We start from the raw sequence: 21,424 nt of genomic DNA on the forward strand, positions 1-21,424 counted from the left end.
GCCTGTGTGCCAGTGAAAATGTGCTAGCCAGTACCCTTGCTTACATTCGTATTGTGAGCAAGCTTGCAATATTAAAGAATGACGGGCTCTCAACGCCCATTTGGACGCACATTTCACAATGAAGGGCTCTGAAATGTTGAAAAAAGAAAACATTTCTATCCGTGTTTGGGGACAGGAATGCAAGGCAGAAAAAAGCAGTTCACCTGGGTGCTGTGCCATTTAATAAATGCAAGGATGGGCCAGAAATAATGCCCTCAGGCACTGTACATTCCCTTTGCACCCGTTCAAAAAGGCACAAGGTAATGTGTCTGTTTTCTGGCCATTTTGAAAGCAGGTCCCCTTTGTGAATGAGGGCTCTCCTATGAAATGTGCCGAAAAAGCTTGTGACACACACCGTTGCCTAAAGAGGGTGAAAAAGGCATGTATGTGTGCATTTATGATGCGCACAGGCACATTTTGTGAATTTGACATGAACTGTTTGACACAAGTGAAGGGGAAGTGCTGGCGCACCCTATCCCTTGCGCCAAAAACGCATCTGCTCCACATTGTCTACCATGTTCTCTGCTCAACATCATGCTCGAGTGACCAGACTGGCTAAAACAGAAGTCCACACAACCTTAGGCCTGGACTGCCACCAATCTCAGTGGGAAGAATGACTCAGATACCTGGGCACATTTCCCCCTGAATGGGCATTAATGCAGCATTGTACTCCAATCAGAGGTGAGGCGGCTTTCCTAAAAGGTGGTCCCTCGACCCACTACCCTGTTGCAAGGGGGAGTAGGAATTGGATTTTCAATACTCACTGTTATTTTGCCTCCACTTATTTTTTCAGGGCCCCTGCATCAGCTGATTTTGCTCTTCTATTGGGGGGCTTCATGAAGTGCCCTCTCTCTTATACAAACAATAATCAATGGTCAGTCATTTTGAAGATACTGCTGCTTATTATACCATTATTTTTGCCCCTTTGGAGGTGCCCTAAAGCACCTCTGAAACGCCAAAAGTAAAAAGAAATGACTGAAACACTTAATTGCCAACAAATTCAAAAAGTGCAAAACGCAGGCTGGCGAGTCCCTCCCTCTGCAAGCAATTAAAAGGGGAATTTACAGGAGTGTACCTCTGCATGGATGGGATGGTGAGGGCCCTATAAAAAGAGGTCCATTAGGATTTAGAACTTAAATCAAATGTGAAGCGGTGACAGGTTCAATGCCAAACAAGAATTAATCATATCAGGATTGAATTAGTAATAGAGGGTATATTAAGGGGTGCAGTCGTTGATATGCACAGGAAGGCAAGTAATGACATTACAATGAACTATGAAAAAGCGCCTCCAGGTACTCACTTGTTTGGGAAAACTCTCGTGATTCCGCCATCGGTGGCAGCGAAAACAGCCAACAGTCCATACCTGCAGAGGAGGGAGAGCGAAAGGGGCGTCAGTGATTGGTGGGCCCGAGGAAGTGGCAGCTTCTTGAAAATGTGGCCTGTCGCTTCTACTACATCTCAACTGTGCGCCTCTACACAACATCCTCCCAGCAGTGCCTTCCCCAGCGATGCAGGACGTTAGCAGTGTGAGGTTACGTCTTCCATCTGTGTTGCAGTTCTCATGCAGTGTACCTTTTGCCCCCCAGCAGTGCTTTATAAGTGATACAGAAGCCCGGATGTGTGTGTTGCGTGTCAGATTGGGAAATGTAAGGCAGCGTACGTGAGTAGGTCCTTGTCCTTCCACACTCTTTCCGCCAGCTGCCGCGTGATACCTGCGTCCAGAATCAGGTTATGGAGGAGGAAGTTGTCACCTGTGGAGCGAGAACCAGCAGGAGTACAGCATTACATTCAGAGGCAGACAACAAGCAAAGACTCGATGATAGGTGGGAAGAACAGAGATGCTGCTGCGCCTGCGTTTACCGGGGCACCTATGTACTCCTTATTCTTAGGACATGTTAACACACAGGTAAAGAGCCCCTACTTGGGTGCAAGCTCTTAGGTAAAATATACCGCAGTAACTAGCCTACAGTCACTTCATGAATCCTCAGTAGTGACACATTGTGGAGTCCTTGCACCAGCTGTGCAGAAATATTTATTAAAAAGGTGTGAATATCCAGGGTCATACAGGAATCGTCATCAGCTAGGGTTGTCCAACTCCAGGCCTCGAGGGCTGGACCCATACTGGGTTTTCAGGATACCCCTCATTAATATTCATGAGATATATGTGCATAGAATGATTCTAAATGTATGCAAATTGTTCCTCATGAATATTAATGAAGGATATCCTGATAACTCGCCCAGATTCCGGCCCACGAGACCCAGAGTTGGACAACCCTCAATTGCTAGAACAAGTAGAAGCTACAAGTACATGTAATATATCACAACTTGTTTGACTTTAAAAAGGAGAAGCAGAATTTCCAGCCCAAATGGAAAGTTGTCAAGGAAAGAACAATGGACAAGAGACCTGAGAGGGCACAGTGGAGGCATCCCCGTCTCTGTGAACTAGCTACAGATTCTGAACCCTAAAGAGACTGTAGCTTACCGACTTAATGTGCAGCTACAATGGCCTCCAGGGTGGTTCTCTTATGCCCAAGCAACGGGCCACATTATTAGAATAATGGTCAAATCCCACTGAGAATGTGGTGCCTTTACAGAAGGAAATAGTTGCATAATCGCTTCACCTTCCTTAACATCAGGACTCTAGAGCAGAAGCCCTCGAGATGGCCCTGGTGGACTGGACGTGCTTGTCCTCCCCCCACCAACCCCTTCCTAGTACTTCCGTCTGTACGCATACATGACCTGAAAGTACTAGGACTAGCAAGTTCGTCTGTCCTGTCCCCCTCCCTTTTGTCCCCCCTCCCTAGCTTGGTCGCACTTGCACTAGGAGAAATGCAGTCAGGCCTAGTATGCTAGTTTTTCTGTGAGATCATTCAGAAACTTCAAGGCCTAAGAAGGATTACTGTATTCCCTTATTCCCTTCCGGCCTTGAAGCGCTCCACCTGTGTTTAAGTGCTGTATAATTAAACAATTACGATTAGAACAGTCATGATATAAAACTTGCAGGCCTTCAGCCAGAATGTCTGCCTTGACTTCCTGAATACTACAGTGTATTAGAGGATTTCTAGTAAGGCAACCACGAGGGTTCATCTCTGGACATTTAAGTCCAATGGCAGAGTTTTAGGCACGTGGGCATATATGGAGATTCACTGGACACATTCCACCTTAATTTCAAAGCTTCAAAGTTCAAGACCGACAGAGTGTAAACATGTGCTCCTCAGGAGCCTACATTTCATTTACGTAAATCAAGAGAGGGAGTGAGGACCTTTTCCTTTCAGTGGCATTTGGGATTGGAAGTGGAGGCAGATATGTCCATCTAGAGCTGAAGGACTGATTTATGCTGACCCATGTGAAGTGGAATTTTGATATCTCCAGTCTTTAAAGGGGTCTTGGTTTGCTGTTGTATGGACAATATGGTACCCTTGGTGGTCCTCTTCTGGTGGCATTTTGCCATATTGTAGCACCAACCCAGGTCATTCAGGATAATGCGCTATAGCAGAGATTAAGTGCGATAATGAAGGATTCAGTACACATTCGTTAAGTCCATGATCCTGCTTGAGCAGTCTGGTTCCAGGCTTCCTTGATGTTTTTGTCAAGGGCCTAACCATTACAATTTTCTAAAGTACTAAGCGCTCAATCACTCATCTCACATAAGATTCAAGGATTTATATGCACATTTTGTGCAGGAGAAGTTCAAACTCACAATCGATTCTGTGACATAATTTCGAAGGTGAATACTAACATTTACTTTTACAAATGAAGGAAAATCGAAAACCCTGTTAAATCAAAGTAATCTATGCATAGTGTCTATAGAACAAATTAAGACTAACACTTTCTTCAAGAGTCGTATAATCTCTGCATTTTATGAGTTTTCTGGTGAACTGAAGCATTTAGAGGAAGCACCAATTAATCTTCATTATTTATGTTGGTTTTGACTGATTAACACTTCATTTATGTTGCACTGAGTTCATGCCTACCATTAACCCTGATGAAGCTTGAATTGAATGAAACACGTGTAGGTTAGGGTAAATTAGATAAATCAAATATATTCATATTCAATAATTACTTTTGCCAATATGTAACCAATTTGTCTTGTTAAAATGCACACTGTGGTCAGTCTCGTCATTGGAACTGTGTGAGAAATTAGTTCAGGTCTGTGGAGCAAGGATACTTCTAAAAGCCTGATATCTGGTATGTGCCCTAACCACAATGTGCTCCATCCTTTACAGATAACACTCAGTACAAAAGGATTTGAGCCAACTGGCACACAGTGAAACAAAATCCACACTATCTTAGTTTCTTATTATTTAATGGAAATAGATGTTTGTGTAACAGCCAACACTTGTTTCAACCTACAACTGTCCTCTTCAGGGTAATACAACGTAGTTCAAAACTTGAATATTTAAAATCATGATCCTTATTTCAATAGTCAACTGATAAAATACAGTATACTCCAAAAGGCTGACAGAATCAGTAATGTCTCGAAGGTCACATTCTACTTCATATAAGCTGGGAGTCTTAAACCCAGCACTCTGATGGGCTGTATGCAGCATGTTGGCGTGATTACACATTTTCCTCCATTCCTCTGGAAATTCCCATCTCCAGTGAGCATGTCTAGTGTTTCTGCTACCACCCTTTTTAACTCCCGTCAGATCCTGGGTGGATCAAATCGGCCCACCCCTCCGAATTACACAAATTAAGGCACAGAACTGCAGCAAGCGCCTTCGTAGGGCCCACATCTACCTCCCCTGCATCCTAGTGGGTATCAATCTCTGCTGCGAGTACTGAAATCAAAACCATTGGTTATATAACGCAAACAGTTTCTGGTGAGATTATCAACATGGCCCATCGCTTCCCAATTTCCGAATCGAGCACCCGCTACCTGTCTACCTAAACACACATTAGGCTTTTGAACCTTATCTGTCCTGGGTGCCTTCCCTACTTTTCATACATTTCTGTCCATCTATTTCCTTGATTCCCTGCACCTTGAATATCATGATATATTTGCCTCTCACCACTTCTGACATCCCACTTTTGAAATAATATACCCCCACATTCCTCAAAAGGATTTGCTGGCTTTACTAACATTCCCCGTTGCCCCAAGCACCTATTGTCCCTGGTGGTACTTACACTTCTTGGAATCCGGGGTCACCTTTTCCATAAGGGCGATGAAGTTTTCCAGGAACTCAGTGTTGTTATCAGACAGGTCGAGGTCTTTGCAATATTCCCTGTGAGGAAAGAAGGGGGAGGGGATGGGGTGTTCCGGGGTTCGGAGGAATGAAAAACGTCACATCAGATGTCTTGCACTTAAATGGACTCAAAAGGCTGTGTGTGATTGTGTGGACATGCTTGAAGGCCTACACGGGCAAGAGGCTAGGCTTTGGGAAATCCTTTTTCAAGAAACAAAGAGCGAACTTAGGTGGGACTCGGTGCAGACCTGGAAAGTGCATTGGTCATTGCAGAGCCGGAGCCAGCATCCTGGAACCACCAAACATATATTAAAGATGTAAAATTGTCTCATTTGGTTAGTGTGGATTTGACTTGGGTCACAGGTCTTATTGGCACTGCTGATCGCTGATAATCCAAAGCCCCTCTGATGAATCAAGCACTGTGGAGAGGTGCATGAGTACATCCCATTTGGACGGCTAGATTTTTCTCTGCGAGGATCGGCCTGGCTAGTCTGCAGGATTACAACACTGGGAATATCCCAGTAGATGTGCCTTACCCTACTGTTCATTCATGCTTTCCTCATGCATCACAACATTCTCTTCATGCAATCGATGTAAGATCACTTTCTCCAAAGTATTTGTATTTATTAAGTTTATATAGCGCTTAACCCCAAAGCGCTTTACATTGTAACAACAAGAGTACATAGAAAATCATAAACTAGAAGCATAATATAACATGAGACAAGCCTTACAAAAACAGTAAGTAGAACAATTTACAGAGGATAAAGAATGAGTGAAGGAGAGAGGAGGAGTAGGGGTGAGGTGTGGGAAGTCAAGGAGGGGAATAAAATGGAGTTTCAAGGGGGGCAGAGGAAGTGAGAGAGGGGGTGAGGGAGAAATGGAAGGGAAGTGATGACGAAAGTCAGGACGGGGAGAGGAGAAGAAGAGATTTTAAGGAGGCACGGAAAGAGGAGTAGGAAGTGATGGAGCGGATAGAGAGGGGTAGAGAGTTCCAATGTAGGGGGGCAAGGAGTTGAAAGGAACGGAAACGAGAAGACGCACAAGGGGAGGGAGGAACAGTAAGTAGAAAGAGATCAGATGAACAGAGGGAGCGGGAGGGAGTGTAGAAAGAGAGGAGAGAGGAAAGATGGGGGGGCCGGATCATGAAGAGATTTAAAAACGAGACAAAGGAAGTGACATTTAAGTTGGGAGTGAAAGGAAAGCCAGCCAAGGTAAGAGAGCAAAGAGAAAATGGAGTCCTGAGGAGCAAGAAGACAAAGGGTACGGTTGGCTGAGTGGTAGAGGGATTTAAGGGGAGTGAGATGAGAGGCAGGGAGTCAAAAGAGGAGGGAAGAGCAATAGAAAATACGAGAGAAAATAAGGGAGGAGATTAAGAGTTTAGTTGCACGGAAGGTGAGAGCATCTGTGTTGAGGGTCATAAGATTACAAGTTTTGTTACATCTTTTCTTGGAACTGCCCAGCCATGCATCAGTGTGTAAAGAGCGTGGTCGTGTTTAGCGACTCCACCCTGATTGGAGGCTTGACCATCCTCTTTCTCTCTTTCTTCCATATAGAAAATGGAGGTGGGTAGATTGACAGTAAAATCTATTTATCCTTCTGACCTGTCATAGTACTCTTAACTGGGTGTCTTAATGGGAAGGAAGTTGTGGTGGTCTCAGTTAAAACTAAAAACGAAGTGTCAGTGTTACTGATACCATGCAGAAGAAGGTTGTTGCTGCCGGTGCTCTGAGGAATTACTGCTGTTACTTTAACTTTGGAGCCCCTTCCCCTGTGGGGTTAAAACCACATTTGGCACGCATAGCACACTCAAAGGTCTGGTCAGTGTCCGGACTGGAGCGGAGGCTGAGAACAGCTGTCGGGGTCAGGTGAGCGCCCCATTCACTTGAGCTGAACGGACACAGTCCATGCTGGAGAACCCAGGGAACCCAGAGAAAGCAAGAGAAACCTGATTGATTGCAGTGTGTTTCCCTCTTTTTAAATTCCGATATTAGACTCCAAATGATATAGAGGGAAAGGTATGACATACTTAGCAAGACTACACCAGATGTTTGATTGAGTAACCCACAAGGGTATTGTGTTTTAGTAGGTAAGCTGGAAGCAGATGATATGATTTCCTGGGGCAAAATAGTGGACGCTATCGCCATCCAAGTTCTTAATTAAGTATTTTTTATACCCTTGTGTGAAGTTGTAAATCAGCCAGTGAGTATTCCTGAACCGATCATAGGACGGCCTAATCATGCAGTTCCTCAACAATTGGTGGATGTTAACGTGTCCTCGGTCAAAGCAATAGGTCATACTGTGGAAATGATTGTTGTCCCTGGTAACCAGCTAGAGGGGCTTCAAGGTTTAGCCTCTGTGACTGGTTTGATGGTGGTAGAAAGTCGGGTATTCGGTTCTGAGAAGGTACAGCCCGCTCCGGTGAAGAATATAGAAGGGGGCTCTAAGACCATTTTTGTAGACCCCTTCTCAGGAGGTGGAATTGCAGGAAGCTGAAGCAGTGGTGCCGGGCATTGACGTAAACACATTAAATGAAGGGCAGCAAAGGAAAGCTTGCCACACACCGTTAAGAGTGAAGGTGATGGATGCCGCTCCTAAAATCTCAAAATTAATTAACTTCCAAAGAAAGATGGAAGATTTATACAGGTTCGCTGATGTAAATGCGGGCCCGAGTACAAGTACAGACCTTAGGACGGCTGCTAAGGCCAGAGTGGGCAATCCAGAGGGCCAATAGTTTATCAGAGATCAAAGTTTATTGGAAATGGATTTGCAAGGGGGACAAGAGGTAATGCAGCAAGATAAGAATGCTATTGGTGGGGAAGTATATTTAAATGCCTCAATTGAGGTGGAAGCTTTGCCTTCATTTCTATCAGAACACTTATGCAGCATTAATCTCTAGCGTCAGATGATAATGTCACTGTCGTATAGTCACCACAACAAGGTCTCCACCATACCTTAAGAGAGCTGGATAAACAAATTAGATTATTATCCCTTGACATTTGTATTTGTTTACTATTTGTATCACATGCCTAACCTTAAGGTAACTGGGCGATTGAAAACTTAAAGTTACAGACATGGATGGACATACAGATTCGAGACAACAGGAATAAATAGGACAGAAAAGGACCCTGGTTACATATGGGTTAAGAACTGGGATGCAGGCAAGGGAGTACAATAGTAGGATAGCGGCGATTGACCAAAGTGTAGACAAAGTTTGGCAGGCCTAGTGATTACTTCTTACTGGGGAAATTTGTTACTCAACCAGTTTTTTATGCCGGCTTTGAAGGTGAGAAAGGAGTGTTCCTGTCTAAGGGGAATGGGGATAGAATTCCAACACTTTAAATCTCTGCGTTAAACATGGTTTTGAGCTCCTCCTCGACTTTGCATGACAATAATAAACTTGAGTTGACCACCCACACTCTGCAATTGAGTGACATTAAAGTCAATCTAGAGGATATCCAGGCAACTAGGAAAAATGTAACTACAACGAGACAAGCCGCTATGATCCCTTTGGAGACAATTATTGCGGTATCCATCCCCGACAGTATGCCCCCAGTTACAGTGATATCTAGTGGAGGCATGGCTGAAAAATCCAAAGGGAAAAATTCTTGAAAAATCTTCATTTGATGGAACAAGCAGTGTGTCCTGATGGTAAACTGGCTACTAGATAGCTGAGGAATGGGAGTGTGTCTGAAATTGCAACTCAAACGGAGGTAGTGAGATCTGACCTCACGGTATTAGACATGAGGGCGGTGCAATGGGCCCCAATATTTACAAATATGCAGAATAGGGGTGATGGCTGTACTGCGGTCCCACAACAAGGGCCCCCTGATGCTATACTGGGAGTTGCTATGGACAAAAGGAGTTGGAGGGTGGACATGGGGTTCAGTGTGACCCTTCCATACTTTCTTCTAACATTGTATGATCCACAGTTGCGATTCCTGGGGTGACTTGTCATATGAAGGAATCAATGGCCTGCCTCCATTAAGGTTCGATGATCTGGCACTCGAGAGCAGATTTATTTTGGATAGTGACCACTGGGGGATTCCAGGTATGTTAGGGGGCTTTAGCAGGGTCTCACCAGTTCCATTGCCCTGGGCTCCTGCACCTGCTCAAATGACCTTGGCCCATTCAATAAAGGAGCTGTCTAGAAGGTTCTTCCTTTAGCGTATTATTCATTCAGACCGAGAACTCCCTTTTAACCAATCGACCATGCTCAACATACTTCTTGAAATCCCTCAATTGCACTTAATTAGCTCAAAGGATATTGAAAGGGTACTTTTTATTGACGATAGGAGAACTGATGTCGTCCAACTTGACTTTGATTAAAGGTGATAATGAATATGATAGTGGCGGATATATACTCCCTGCGGCTCATGGGATACGATAATACCAATATACTATGATTGCAATAACGAGGGTCAGGTTTCTCAGCCTTCATTCAGGGGGGGTTCAACCAGGTGGATCACAGGAATTAATTACTATAACCTGCCCTTTGAACCCTGAGACGGTGCAGGTTGTGGAAGTGCTGAAAAGTGAAAGAATTATATATAAAAACAATTGTAACAACTCCTCATGGCTTCCGCAATCTCTTGATGGTAGCATCAGGTAATTGGGAGAAAAAAGGACGTGGCTTGAGTGGGTATTTTCATCATGTATCTGTGTTAAGATGGAAATCCAGTGGCTATAATAGTTTCACTGAACTGATGGAAAGAAGTGCAATCCTACTGGACGATCTGATTCATCTGCAGAAGGTGCGGTTAGCCAACCATTTACACAGTGATCCAGTCATCCAGCAATTAGCCTCCTCTGGTTCTGGCATTTGCCCATCAGGGGGTTTAATTACCACAATAAATAATGTTATATTGAGGGAATATGAGATTGTCTCAGATGAGATTTATGGCTTACTTGCAGTAACACATTTTTGAAAAACTCAATATTAGAAGCTCCATTTATTGTAATCCCTGGTGTTCCAACCTGGACTCTTTACCCTCTAGATTGTCGGATTTGGGTCAAGGTTTTCTGGCAGAGGGTGAAGGCAAACACATGCCGTTTACTGGGCATTTCAATGCAAAATGCATCTATAATTTGAAGGAGGGTCTTACCTGGAAGGAAAAGTGTGATCATTTTAAGAAAATAACTTTTATCAATGGTAACATGTGGGGAGATTTCTTTGACATTTGGAATTCAAAAATAGCAAATGGCTCTGTTCAGGGGTATATGCCTCCTGTATTGACTATGTGGTTGTGTCTGAAATGCTCATGGATTCTTCTTTAGTGCTGATAGTATCGGATACAATGTTGAGAAATCATAAATTATCGTGTGCCAAATTGGGTCTTATTATAAAAGGTTACGTAAATACAAATTGTGGGAACATCAGGGGAAATGCAGTAGGTAGTAGAATTGCTAGAAGGATAGTCAATATACAAACATGAAATCAAAATGTTCGTGGTTTTCTTAATAATTCCAATTTGGAAGAGAAGCTTTAACCTTCTAAATTTGTACAGTTTTTCGTTATTCCTGGAAACTTATGAGAATAGTACGAATGCAATGTCTCGGGTGACGAACAAGGTCTCCAATCCTTTTAATGTGGTTTTCCAGGCATGAAAGAAAGCATTACGAAAATACATTTGGGGCCTATCTGGGAAGGTCCTCAGTGGTAAGGTATATTGTGAGAAAGTAAGGAAATTAAAAGAAACGTTTAAAAACTGGTTTAAATGCTATCGGCACCCCCAATTGCAAATCGAGGTTGAAAGAACGCTCCAGATTATCGGAGAGAATGATAATCTAAAATCGCAGGATTGTATACAAAACAATTCCATTTTGGAAGGTGTTTGGAAGCAACATTTTAAATTTATATATAGAGAATCTGAGCGGCAGTTACACACGTGCAATTTGAAGGACAGTGGATACTTAATATCTCTATTGAATTAATAGAGGAACTCATTAGGAAATCCTCATTCTCAAGCCTAATGGCATGAATAATGTTTTATTATAGTCAGCCCCTGATTTATGGGCCAGCATACTTTTCATATTGTTCGTATCAGTATTGGAAACTAAATCTACTAAGCCCTCCCGAAAGCAATCTATAGTTATTTCGATTTTTAAAAAGGGGGCTAGGGCCAACCCATTAATTCATTAGGCAATCACGCTCCTGCTCTGCGATAGCAAGATTTCTTGATGGCAATTAGAGTCCTGGGCCAGTTCTGTGGGGCGTTGGTATACGTTTCAGACTGGTTTTAGAAGCAAACTGTCAACAACTCTAAAAGGTTTTATTCTGGGATGCTTGCAAGAAAAGGCGTGGGAGGTCGATTCAACGCCAGTGTATTTAATGACAGTCAACTACTCCCAGGCATTTGATTCTGTAAACCGCTCACTTCCGTGGGCTACAATTAGGGATTGGAAGATCCTGCCTTCATTATTAGCCATTTTGATACACTTGAACGAAGATAATGTGTTACGGGTCAGACTGAACAGACAAGGAGCTTTGACAGATACCTTTTTGACGTTTAGAGGATTGAGACAAGGTTGTGTTTTAGCTCCTTGTCTGTTCAACCTCTGTCAGATTTGGCCAATCATTTGTGGCAGATGAGCTCTGATCCACTGAGAATACATATTCTTATATACCTCACTTACACGGACAGTGTAATACTGATAAATAAAACCCAAATTGGCTTGCAGGGTTGTGTGGTGTGAAATCTATGGAGTCATACACGCAAATCAATGAGCTAATTGATAAATGAAAACAATACCCATGTTTTGAGGTTTTGTAAAAACACTGAGAGACAGATGGGATATTAGTGGGACATGAATAAGTATACATTGTTACCTAAGGCAAACATAACATATTTGTGTTCTAATATGGATGCAACTCAAACAAAGGTCTTGCACCAGCACACGTTATGGAAAAGACTGACCGGTTGTCAGCGCAAATGAAAAGAATATATATTCAATTCTGTCGCTTCTCTATAATCCCACTACTGGATTTTTACAAAATGAAAGTGATGGGCGCCATAATGTATGTTATGGAGATTGATTTAATGACTATAACTTCAGATTGGGGGAGAGTGGAGCCAAGAATATGTAGAAGAGTTCTTGGTTTACATGATTGCCTACCAGTCACTGCTTTACGCTTTGAGTTGGTTCTCGTTTCCACGTCTGGTCATCTCTTAAATGGAAAATCTTACCTCTGTACCGAATGTTATTGGACCCCCCTGTAAGGACGCTATACAAAGATTTGTCAAATGTAACGATGCAGATGTTATATGCCCCACTGAGGAATGTGAAGAGACATGCAGATCTTATCCTCCTGGAGTGTGTCGGGGTGCGGGGGAGTGGATTTGCAATCCAAGATATTTGAAGAAAATGTGGGGAAGGATTGGCTGGTAACTATAGAAAGGGCAAAGGGCCTCATGGAACATTTTCCTATGGGATTGTGCCATTATAAAACACTTCCATGAATCGGGCCCAAGGTCTTACAAACTTTACAACTGTGGGGGCTATTCCAGCTTATCTGAGGAAATTTCCAAATGCCTTTTGGCGTAGTCATTTCCTCAGATATAGATAGAATTTATTATTAACTGCAGGAATACTCCAGATTAGATCAAAGCCTCAAGATTTAGAGGAAGGTTTATGCATTATGTGCAAAGAAGTTGGTGTTCTCCAAACAAGATAGGATATCCTGATTGGATGCCCTGCGCGTCAGGAGTACAGATAAACATTTCCAAGAAAATATGAATATAATGGTTTCTATTCGAATACAACAGACTTTTTTAACAGGTTGTCAAACTGGTGAGAGACTTTTACGATTGCTACTGTCAAACTCCTTTGCCGTGCCGGTTTGGTTACGATCACCTGGTGATGAGTGAATGCAAATATTGGAGGGGATATCTTTCCAGCTTTTAGAATATTCTATGAAGGATTTATTAATAGCAGACTCGGTGGTGCTTTTTTAAAAAACCGTTTTATCTATGGCCTGTGTTTATGTTTTGTGATATATATGACACATATTTAAGGATTGTAATTTTGAATTTTTCTTGCTTTGTTGTCTAATTTGTCTAAAGTAGCCTCAGAGCAACCAGTATCACAATAAAAAATAAATAAAAAATTTAAAAAAAACACCATGACAGTGTTAACTGTTTCAGTGTTAGAGGGCACTTTGATAATTGTACATGTTTATTGAGAGTCTTACAGTAAACCACAGGCAAAGATGAATTTTAAGCTGCAGACACTAATCGAGATTTAGTGCCACACATGCAAGGTCAAGAGAAGTTTAGTCCTGCCCAAAGATCAATACTGAGTGTTTCACACCAATATCCTATTCTTTGAAATGTACGCAAAAGTCAGCTACTGGGGTTGACCTTCACCCAGAGTCAATAATTGGAGCTTTGGCCCATAGTTAATAGGACTTTGGTCCATCTCAGAGTTGAGTGTGTGGCTTCAGTACCAGCCAAAGAAGGCGCACAATAGATGTTTTTTAGATTCTTGGGTTACTATCTCTCATCTGATTGCTCAAAACGTCTCCCATTGTCAATCATATCGCACGATTGAGACTGTGGAGTGCCATTTTGAAAAAAGTATATTGAGGCACGCCATCTATACCGCCAGTTGTTTTCAGACTTGGAATACTATGAGCAGCAGGCAGGTTTGGATATTTCACAGTAGGTTATTTCTCACTGGCATTGAAAAAGGACTGCACATGGCGACATCCAAGCAAGCTACCTCTGTGGAAGAGTGCAAGCTCGCTCTTCCAGAAGGAGGCAGTCTGACCCTTGTCCTTCAAAACGAGAACAGGAACCTTCCACTAAGGGATACCGTTTCCATCACAGCTCATGTAGCACATGTTTGGGACCCTAGAACTCATAATTTGTCCTATACATCACCAGTCCGTGTAACTGTCCATTTCCAAGATAGGAAATGGCTGTTTTTTGGTGGGCATTAGTACGTACTTGAAAATATTCAGTCTTAACAGATGATTGTGGTTGGGCACTGGGCAGCGAAAGAGCCTTCTCTTCTAGGTCCGCCCACTGCCCAAGGCACTACTTCAATTTACCTGATTTATAAGGCGCAACCAAAGTGGCCCGCGGGCATACGGGCACCGACAGAGGGATGGAGACAGAAGAAGCACAAAAGAGGCCAATAACCAAATAATGATGCAAAAGCCAATTGATAGCCTCCATCAAGTACATCTATTGCCCAAGGGCATTCAGCCTCCGGATTGGGCAGATGAAAAGTATGACCACCCCTTTCCTTGTCGTCCCAGGTCTCAATATTCCAGGGAGATGTATGTGGGTTGACTTATTGTAGATTCTGAGCTGGAACCTGGAGGGAGCGGCTCTCACATTTCCCACTTGATCCTTTGTGTTACAAAAGGATGCATTAATTCTGAGTATTAAAACTTTGAGTCTGGTTTTTCCTGTTTCCTTTCCAACACAGGATCTTCTGACGTAGACATTTGCCCACAGTACATACACGAACATTCCCGTGATAACGATGCAACACTGCCTGCATTAGCTGTTTACAGTATGACCCCATTTAAGTATTGGTACCCTCATCTGGAATAATTTACATACAAGGTTGCATTAACGACAGTATGACAAAAGAGTAACTTGCACAGGGCAGGTTCATAAGACAATGAGTGCCAGTAGAATGGTGTGTCTGTCAATAGTAAATTGCATGTTTCAACAGCAGAATATGTACATTAACTGAACACTGCAGGTGTATGATAGTGCAGTGTGTGTGCAGTGTGTGTGTGTGTAGGTATGTACACAATGAGAGTAAGTAGCTTAGGATAGGCGCATGCTGCATTGTGCAACTAAAATAGCATACCATGAATTCCAATAGAAGAGTGTGCGTGTGTGTTCACGCTTTTATGTCCGTGAGGCGGGTGCAATATTTGCACAAAGGACTTTAATGAAGAAAATAAATGAGTCTTCGGATAGAAAGGTGTGCGTGCATGCACGTGGTATGTAAAAGCAACTTCCTGGATGAGCATATAAAACATTAATAATAGTAATGTGGATAGGTGGTCTGTGTGTAGATTTAAGTTGTTTTCACAGGGATCTCTTTATAGAAATAATGTTTGTGTGCTTAGTAAGTGTGCCACTGAGCACCAGAAAATACACATTCGCACTTTCTCTAGTATTCCATCACATTGTGCACCACACAATAACAGAATCATTTTATTTTACAACCTTTTCACCACCGAGGCAATTGTGTTAGGTGTACAGTGCGATACTTTCATTGGACCAAATGCACATTTTTTTTAACAATGGTATAAGGAATTGTATAGTTTTAGCATCTAATTTGTGCATTGCCATTGGCAGTCCAGTAAAAGTGAACTCATCCTACGGTCTTTAGAATTGCATATCAGGTAAATACACCAGCAGTAAAACAAAAACATGGTTCAATTGCCCCTTACTATGATTGTAACAAATGGAGGAAATAGACGCACATTTGCCCAGTGCAATGGCCATATGGAACAGGGGCCCATAGGCGTTTGGAATGTGGGGACAACACTATCTGTGTTAGTAGCACACTATGTAAACAGAAGTCGGTGGGTGTATACATATATATAAATAAACACACTCTTGTCATGTCCATCAAAGCACTTTATCCACAGTGTACTTTAAAAATGACCACTCACCACTGCCGTTTTTCAGACAAATATCAGCTGGGCAAAAGGGCAATATCGGTGAACCACAACCCATGGCAAACTTAGCTCCCGCCATGTTGCTGAGCTCATTGGCTGAGCCCAAGCTCACGGGAGATATGTTGCCCTGGGCACTGTGACTACTTACCTGCCATTGCCCCAATGAATCCAGACAATATTTGTTTTATTAACCCTTTGGAGTTTTGCATGCAACGGTATATATGTGTCCTTGTTCCCTGCCGGTGATGTCCTATCATCACCATTCTTGTGTTACAAGACCAAGACGGAGAAACAGTCAACTCTTGAAAAAAGGAAGCCTTTTCCAAAAATATCCAATTGGAGGGAGAGATGATCATGAGGGTCATCCACCCTCTCTCTTCGAAGACAACTCTGTAACTTGTCTGGAACCCAACATGAAACATTTGGTTGTATGAGAAACTTGCAACCAAAAACGTGGACTAAAAATCCAAAGGCTTAATAAGTCTCTATGACTCATGTATATACACTGTATGTATAGCAGACACACAATATACATACCTTCATATGTACATACATAAATATGACATATTTAACAATATGTACATATGCCGCGTGTGACTCGATAATGGGCATGCATTGTTTGCCACGGCTTCTTCTCTGAGCTTGTTCGTTCTCACAGGTATGCCGACTCACCACAGATGGGACAACTAACACATGGCACAGACACAGGTGATAAATAATAAAACGATATAGGAGGGTGGCAAACATCACTGAGTCATAAGGCAGACATAAGCCAGCCGTGGGAGCGCACTGACTCACGCGGGCAGACCGTGCGATTCAGGTCATAGAGAAGCAAGAGCGTCCAGGCTCAGGCTGCAGTGCAGTCTGGGGTTTAGAGTCCTTAAAGAAGGGCAAGAGGGCTCTGGCCACCAGGATGCACTGCGTATGTGATGGAAAGTCAGGGTGAGCTTACGTCTAATTTATGACTCAGAGGCGATTAGCAGCACGAACTGTAGCAAAATGGTGGAGAGGATGATTGTAAAGAAGGTTACACACAAGACGCAGAGACTAAGACAAAGAAACTATGGCAGGTGTATGTTTAAACGGAAGGTTGAAGTGGGGGAAGAAACAACATCCAGCAGAATAAAGTAGAGAGGGGAAGAGTGGGATAAGATGGATGGCTTCATGTGTTTCAAAGGCGGGCAAAGATTAACTTTGAAGGGGAGGGCTTGTAGGACAAGTGGGTCATGATAGGACTAAAAGGGGGACTTCGTGGACAGTGCGTTAGAAGGGAATGGTGGGCTGCGAAAGGCCTGGTCTAGGAATGAGGGTCATATAGTAAACAAGAATATGAGTGAATAAAGACAGAGAGGAAGAGGGTCGAAAAGAGGGGCAAGGATTGTCAGAAGGGACAGGCAGGATCAAGGGACAGGCAGGATCAAGGGACAGGCAGGATCAAGGGTGGATGGATGTGGAGCTGAATAGGCTGATTGAGGGCAGAAGGTAAACAAGGGATTGAAGAGGAGTCTTTTGGAAGGAAGAGGAATTGTCAACTGGAATGAACCATGAGGCTGCTTGTAATTGAATGAAGTGATACCTCTGTAAAGTAAGCACTGCCTGCCAAGTGGGAGCTTGGCATATTGCCAGTAGGGAGTCATTCTTGCAAATGTAGCTAAAATTAAATGAGCCATTTAGTGACGAGATTCTAGGGGAAACGCATGACCATAGGGCAAAGTGTTAATAATCCACCTTTACTAAACCAAGGATGACCTTGACAGTTCCGGGCAAGAATACGCCTTGATTCGTTGCTTGCGCTTTGAATAGAAAACGCCCCAAGAAATAGTGGTGTTGGAAGTGTTAGGTCACCTTAGGAAAATAGACGTATTTGTATACACCATCCATTCTGAACCATGTAAGACGACAGGAAGTCAGCTGGTCCTCACGGTGATCACCTAAACATACACATAGTATTGGGCTTGTCTTTTTTTAATAGTTCCTTCTCGCACTGTCTTACTGTATTTTGATATGAGCAAGACGAGTAAGACACTGTTTATTGATTGTCAGCATTTGCTTGCATCCAATAAACAGTGATTCACTCTGATTTCAGATCAGAGAGGAAATTATTCACAAGTCAAGGCTTTGCCATTCATAATTTCAAACTTTGCCAGCAAGTGTTTCGCACTGCAGGTGCCTCGTCAAGGCAAGAGACGTTTCAGAAGAAATGATTTATATGTGCACCAGTTAGGTGGCCTATGAAAGGTTTGCTTAGACCAGCTCCCAAATGTTCATTAAGAGAGGAATCTGAATAGGAACACTTTCTCCTCTGCTGCATGACTTTAGCGCATGGGCTCCTTATGACCACCATTAGTGTGTAAAATGACACTGAAACAATTCTAACAGGAAATTTATATTTTTAACGGGCAGTAAAAACAGAATGTTCAAACACATATCTTTAACGAGAAACTCATCAGTGCCTTAAAAGAGGGTTTATAAGAGAGGAAACGGGACAGCATGCGATAAGGTGATCCGTAGGAGTAAGCATATCTGCAGATAAACAGGCAATCTAACATCTGCATATGGAAACTGAACCGTGTTTGTATTCATTTTAAGTTAGGAAGGAGGCACATCTAGCTTTCTCCATTCCTGAACCCCCAAGCAGCATCCATCGTGCAAAATAGAACGTACAGGTGTTCAAGACTATCAGCTCCCACAGTGTAAAATGACGATAACCCCGAGATTCCGGCCCCACTTCTAATTTACTACAGAACAGTACATTTGTGAATCAGGCTCCATGCCTTCTGCACACTATTATTCACATAGCAACCTCGCATTTTAAACTATGTCCATTAGAAGTGGCCCAGATGAGAAATAGGTTCTTTCTAGTGAGCATTTAGAAGGATTTCTTGCCAAAACATTTCAACATAATAGGATTCAGAATACAAGTTGCAAACGCTTTCCAAAACTCTGAGGTGAAAGGCAAGAGGCAGAGTTGCACATGTCCGATTGAGAACATGGCTCATGAAGACAGAAGAGAGTAGCCATACATGATTTGCAAGTCACTGATAAGAAAGCCAAGTGACAGATTGGCAAATATGTGTTTCGTGGACATGCCTAATGAAGGCAACTGAGAGCAGCCGTAAATGGTTCTCAAGTTTCCCAGTCCAAGCAGCCAAATGCTGGAAATCCCTGCCTCTCTCCCACAGACTGGAACCAAACTTCCTTGCATTCAGAGCTGGTGTAAAAACCTGGCTTAACGACAAGCCTCTCCGATGATGCTACCGACCTCTGACACTATGCTCTTTGCCCCTATGGGTTGTCCCTCCTAGGATCACCTAACTCGCATGTTTTCGCTTGTAATGTTTGTCCCCTGACCTAACTGTAACCATTGGTTTCCCCTACTGCCGCTTTCATTTGCAATGTCCTCAGACCTATCTGTAACCTCGGGTCTTCTCAACTCTGCCATCTCTTATTTAAGCATGTAACATTTAAGCTTTCCAGCGACCAGTTACCTGAGGGTTCGGAGCACGATACAAATAATAAACAAATACAAATACAAATCTTTGCTAAGAGCCAAGCAGCAAATGAGCAAATCTCTGGTTGAGAGCAGGCCTCATGAAGGCAGCAGGGTGTCTACTGAGCCAGACAGACAGATTGAGGCTGGGACCTGCCACATACATGTTGTTCTGTGGGCACATAACAGAAAGAAATCATTATTCTCATTATTACAGCAAGACCTTGTTTGGATTTTTGGAGTTGTTAGATTTAAACCCTCTCATTTGGGAGAACATTGCTGTAGCAAACTGTTCAGATGACGCAAATGTATTTCATAGAAAATAACTTGCTTTTGTGTGCGCAAATATAATGACAACCCTTTGTATTAATATTTTCTACCTTACTACACATAGTTTTCTTTTTAGAATGATATCCCTTTTCCCGTTTGTCGATTACTTGCATTTTCCGCTTCAGGGTTGCTGTAGCAGAGCACGGAGATGACTGACAGACATCCCTCCCGTGGAAAGCTCATCTGTCAGTTTAGTGGCCCAATCCACACTGCCTTTTGACGTCAGGCACATGGCTGAAACTCAAAGCAAGTGCATTTCAGTTATTTTTCCCGGGCTCCATTCAGTGCTTCCCATGATCACTTCAAGGGAAACTAAAGAAGTAACAAGGATTCAGTCAACTATATTTGATGGACTCACAGTGCAAAAGAATTTGAATTCTAAAGCGAGCAAGTGAAAGTCATGCGGTGAACTGTGCAGTAGACAAGGAATGACCCCCTGAAACACTGGCACGCCGCACCCTCCTGACGCAGCCCAGGCAAAAGGCACAAGTTGACCTTGTGAGCATGCACATTTTCAACGGGCAACTCTCACTTTTTGCCAGATTCTAATCCAAACCACGAAATATTGTGATAATCTGACGGGCCTGTCTTTGCCTCATCGAGACACGCTTTCAATGACACTGCCTTTAAAGCATGAAATTTATTAGAGCTTTTGTCATGGCCAATTACATCTAAAAAGTGCCTGTCCTCAGTGGGAATTTTCAGATCATGACTTGCATTCTAGAGTCTAATACCTTGAGAAATGACCAATGGCTGAGTGGGGATGCAGTTAATACTGACCATGTATTTTATTGGTTAATTTGGAGAAATAATTACCTTTTTAGAACAATATCTGCAAGCAAGTCGACCTATTAATTGGCAGCAGGAAAAATGGTGTAAGAAATTGGGCAAGAATCAAAGGTAGGAGAACTAAAAGGAGAGTGGAACATACGCAAAGGGGGCAACTTGTGGGCAAGTGCAACAGCAAGTCTGTAGGTGAGTCATAAGGCAGTCACTGAAAGGACAGAAAGGGTGCTGGTAGGTAGTGAATGAATGGGACAATTAACGGCTGGAATCACCCACGTTGGCTTTGGTATATTAAGCGGGTTGGCATAATTAGAAGGAGAGATGCCCAGTGAGCGGATCCAAAGTCATCAGAGCCGAGGAAGCACTGGTGAGATGGGGCAACAAAAAGACCTTGGTGGCAAGTGTTGGGGAACACAGTTTCAAGGGTCAGCAAGAGTATTTTCGTGTGAATAGCAAAATGGTCCACAATAAAAAAGAATTAGTCCGATAGAGTGCATATTAAATAGTGAGAGAGTGGAACAAGAACATGTGTCCTGTAATGGCAGAACCTTGATAGGTAATTGCTCAAGAGACTAGTTAGTGGGCAAGCAGATTTGTGGAAAGACAAGGGAATAGTGGCTAAAGGCAAAAGTAAAACGAGTGAATGAGCTGAAAAGAGAGTCGTGAAGGTCTTCATTTCTAGTTCATTTTGATTGAGTAATAAATATCGATCAGGAAATGTTGAGTGATATAAATATAGAGTAAGATGGAGTAACACAAATGTAGAGATATTCAGGCCTTAGAAGTAGGTAGAAGTGCATACAAATGATGGAAAATCCCTAATCTTAGGCAAAGGTTAAAAAAGCTTATTTTTCTAGTTTTTTCAAAACTATTTTTATTATTATAATAAGAGTTTTGTGCATAGCCTGGTAAAAATTAGAAGATAATGTTACTTTTTCGTAAAAT

General features: G+C 42.7%; 1 protein-coding gene across 2 annotated transcripts in view; it reads right to left on the reverse strand.

Moving 5' to 3' along the window:
- Positions 1 to 21,424, reverse strand: part of CACNA2D2 (calcium voltage-gated channel auxiliary subunit alpha2delta 2) — a 2,156,122-nt gene that overhangs the window by 193,683 nt on the left and 1,941,015 nt on the right. For both annotated transcript variants that reach the window (XM_069644058.1, XM_069644057.1), the window contains 3 exons: positions 5,167 to 5,264; positions 1,700 to 1,790; positions 1,340 to 1,402 (listed from right to left, as the gene is read on the reverse strand). In XM_069644058.1, coding sequence (XP_069500159.1) covers positions 1,340 to 1,402; positions 1,700 to 1,790; positions 5,167 to 5,264 — 252 coding nt within the window. The remainder of the gene's footprint in view (positions 1 to 1,339; positions 1,403 to 1,699; positions 1,791 to 5,166; positions 5,265 to 21,424) is intronic.

The sequence above is a fragment of the Ambystoma mexicanum genome, chromosome 2p (assembly GCF_040938575.1).
Source record: "Ambystoma mexicanum isolate Mex_15411 chromosome 2p, UKY_AmexF1_1, whole genome shotgun sequence".
NCBI classification, from domain to species: Eukaryota; Metazoa; Chordata; class Amphibia; order Caudata; family Ambystomatidae; genus Ambystoma; species Ambystoma mexicanum.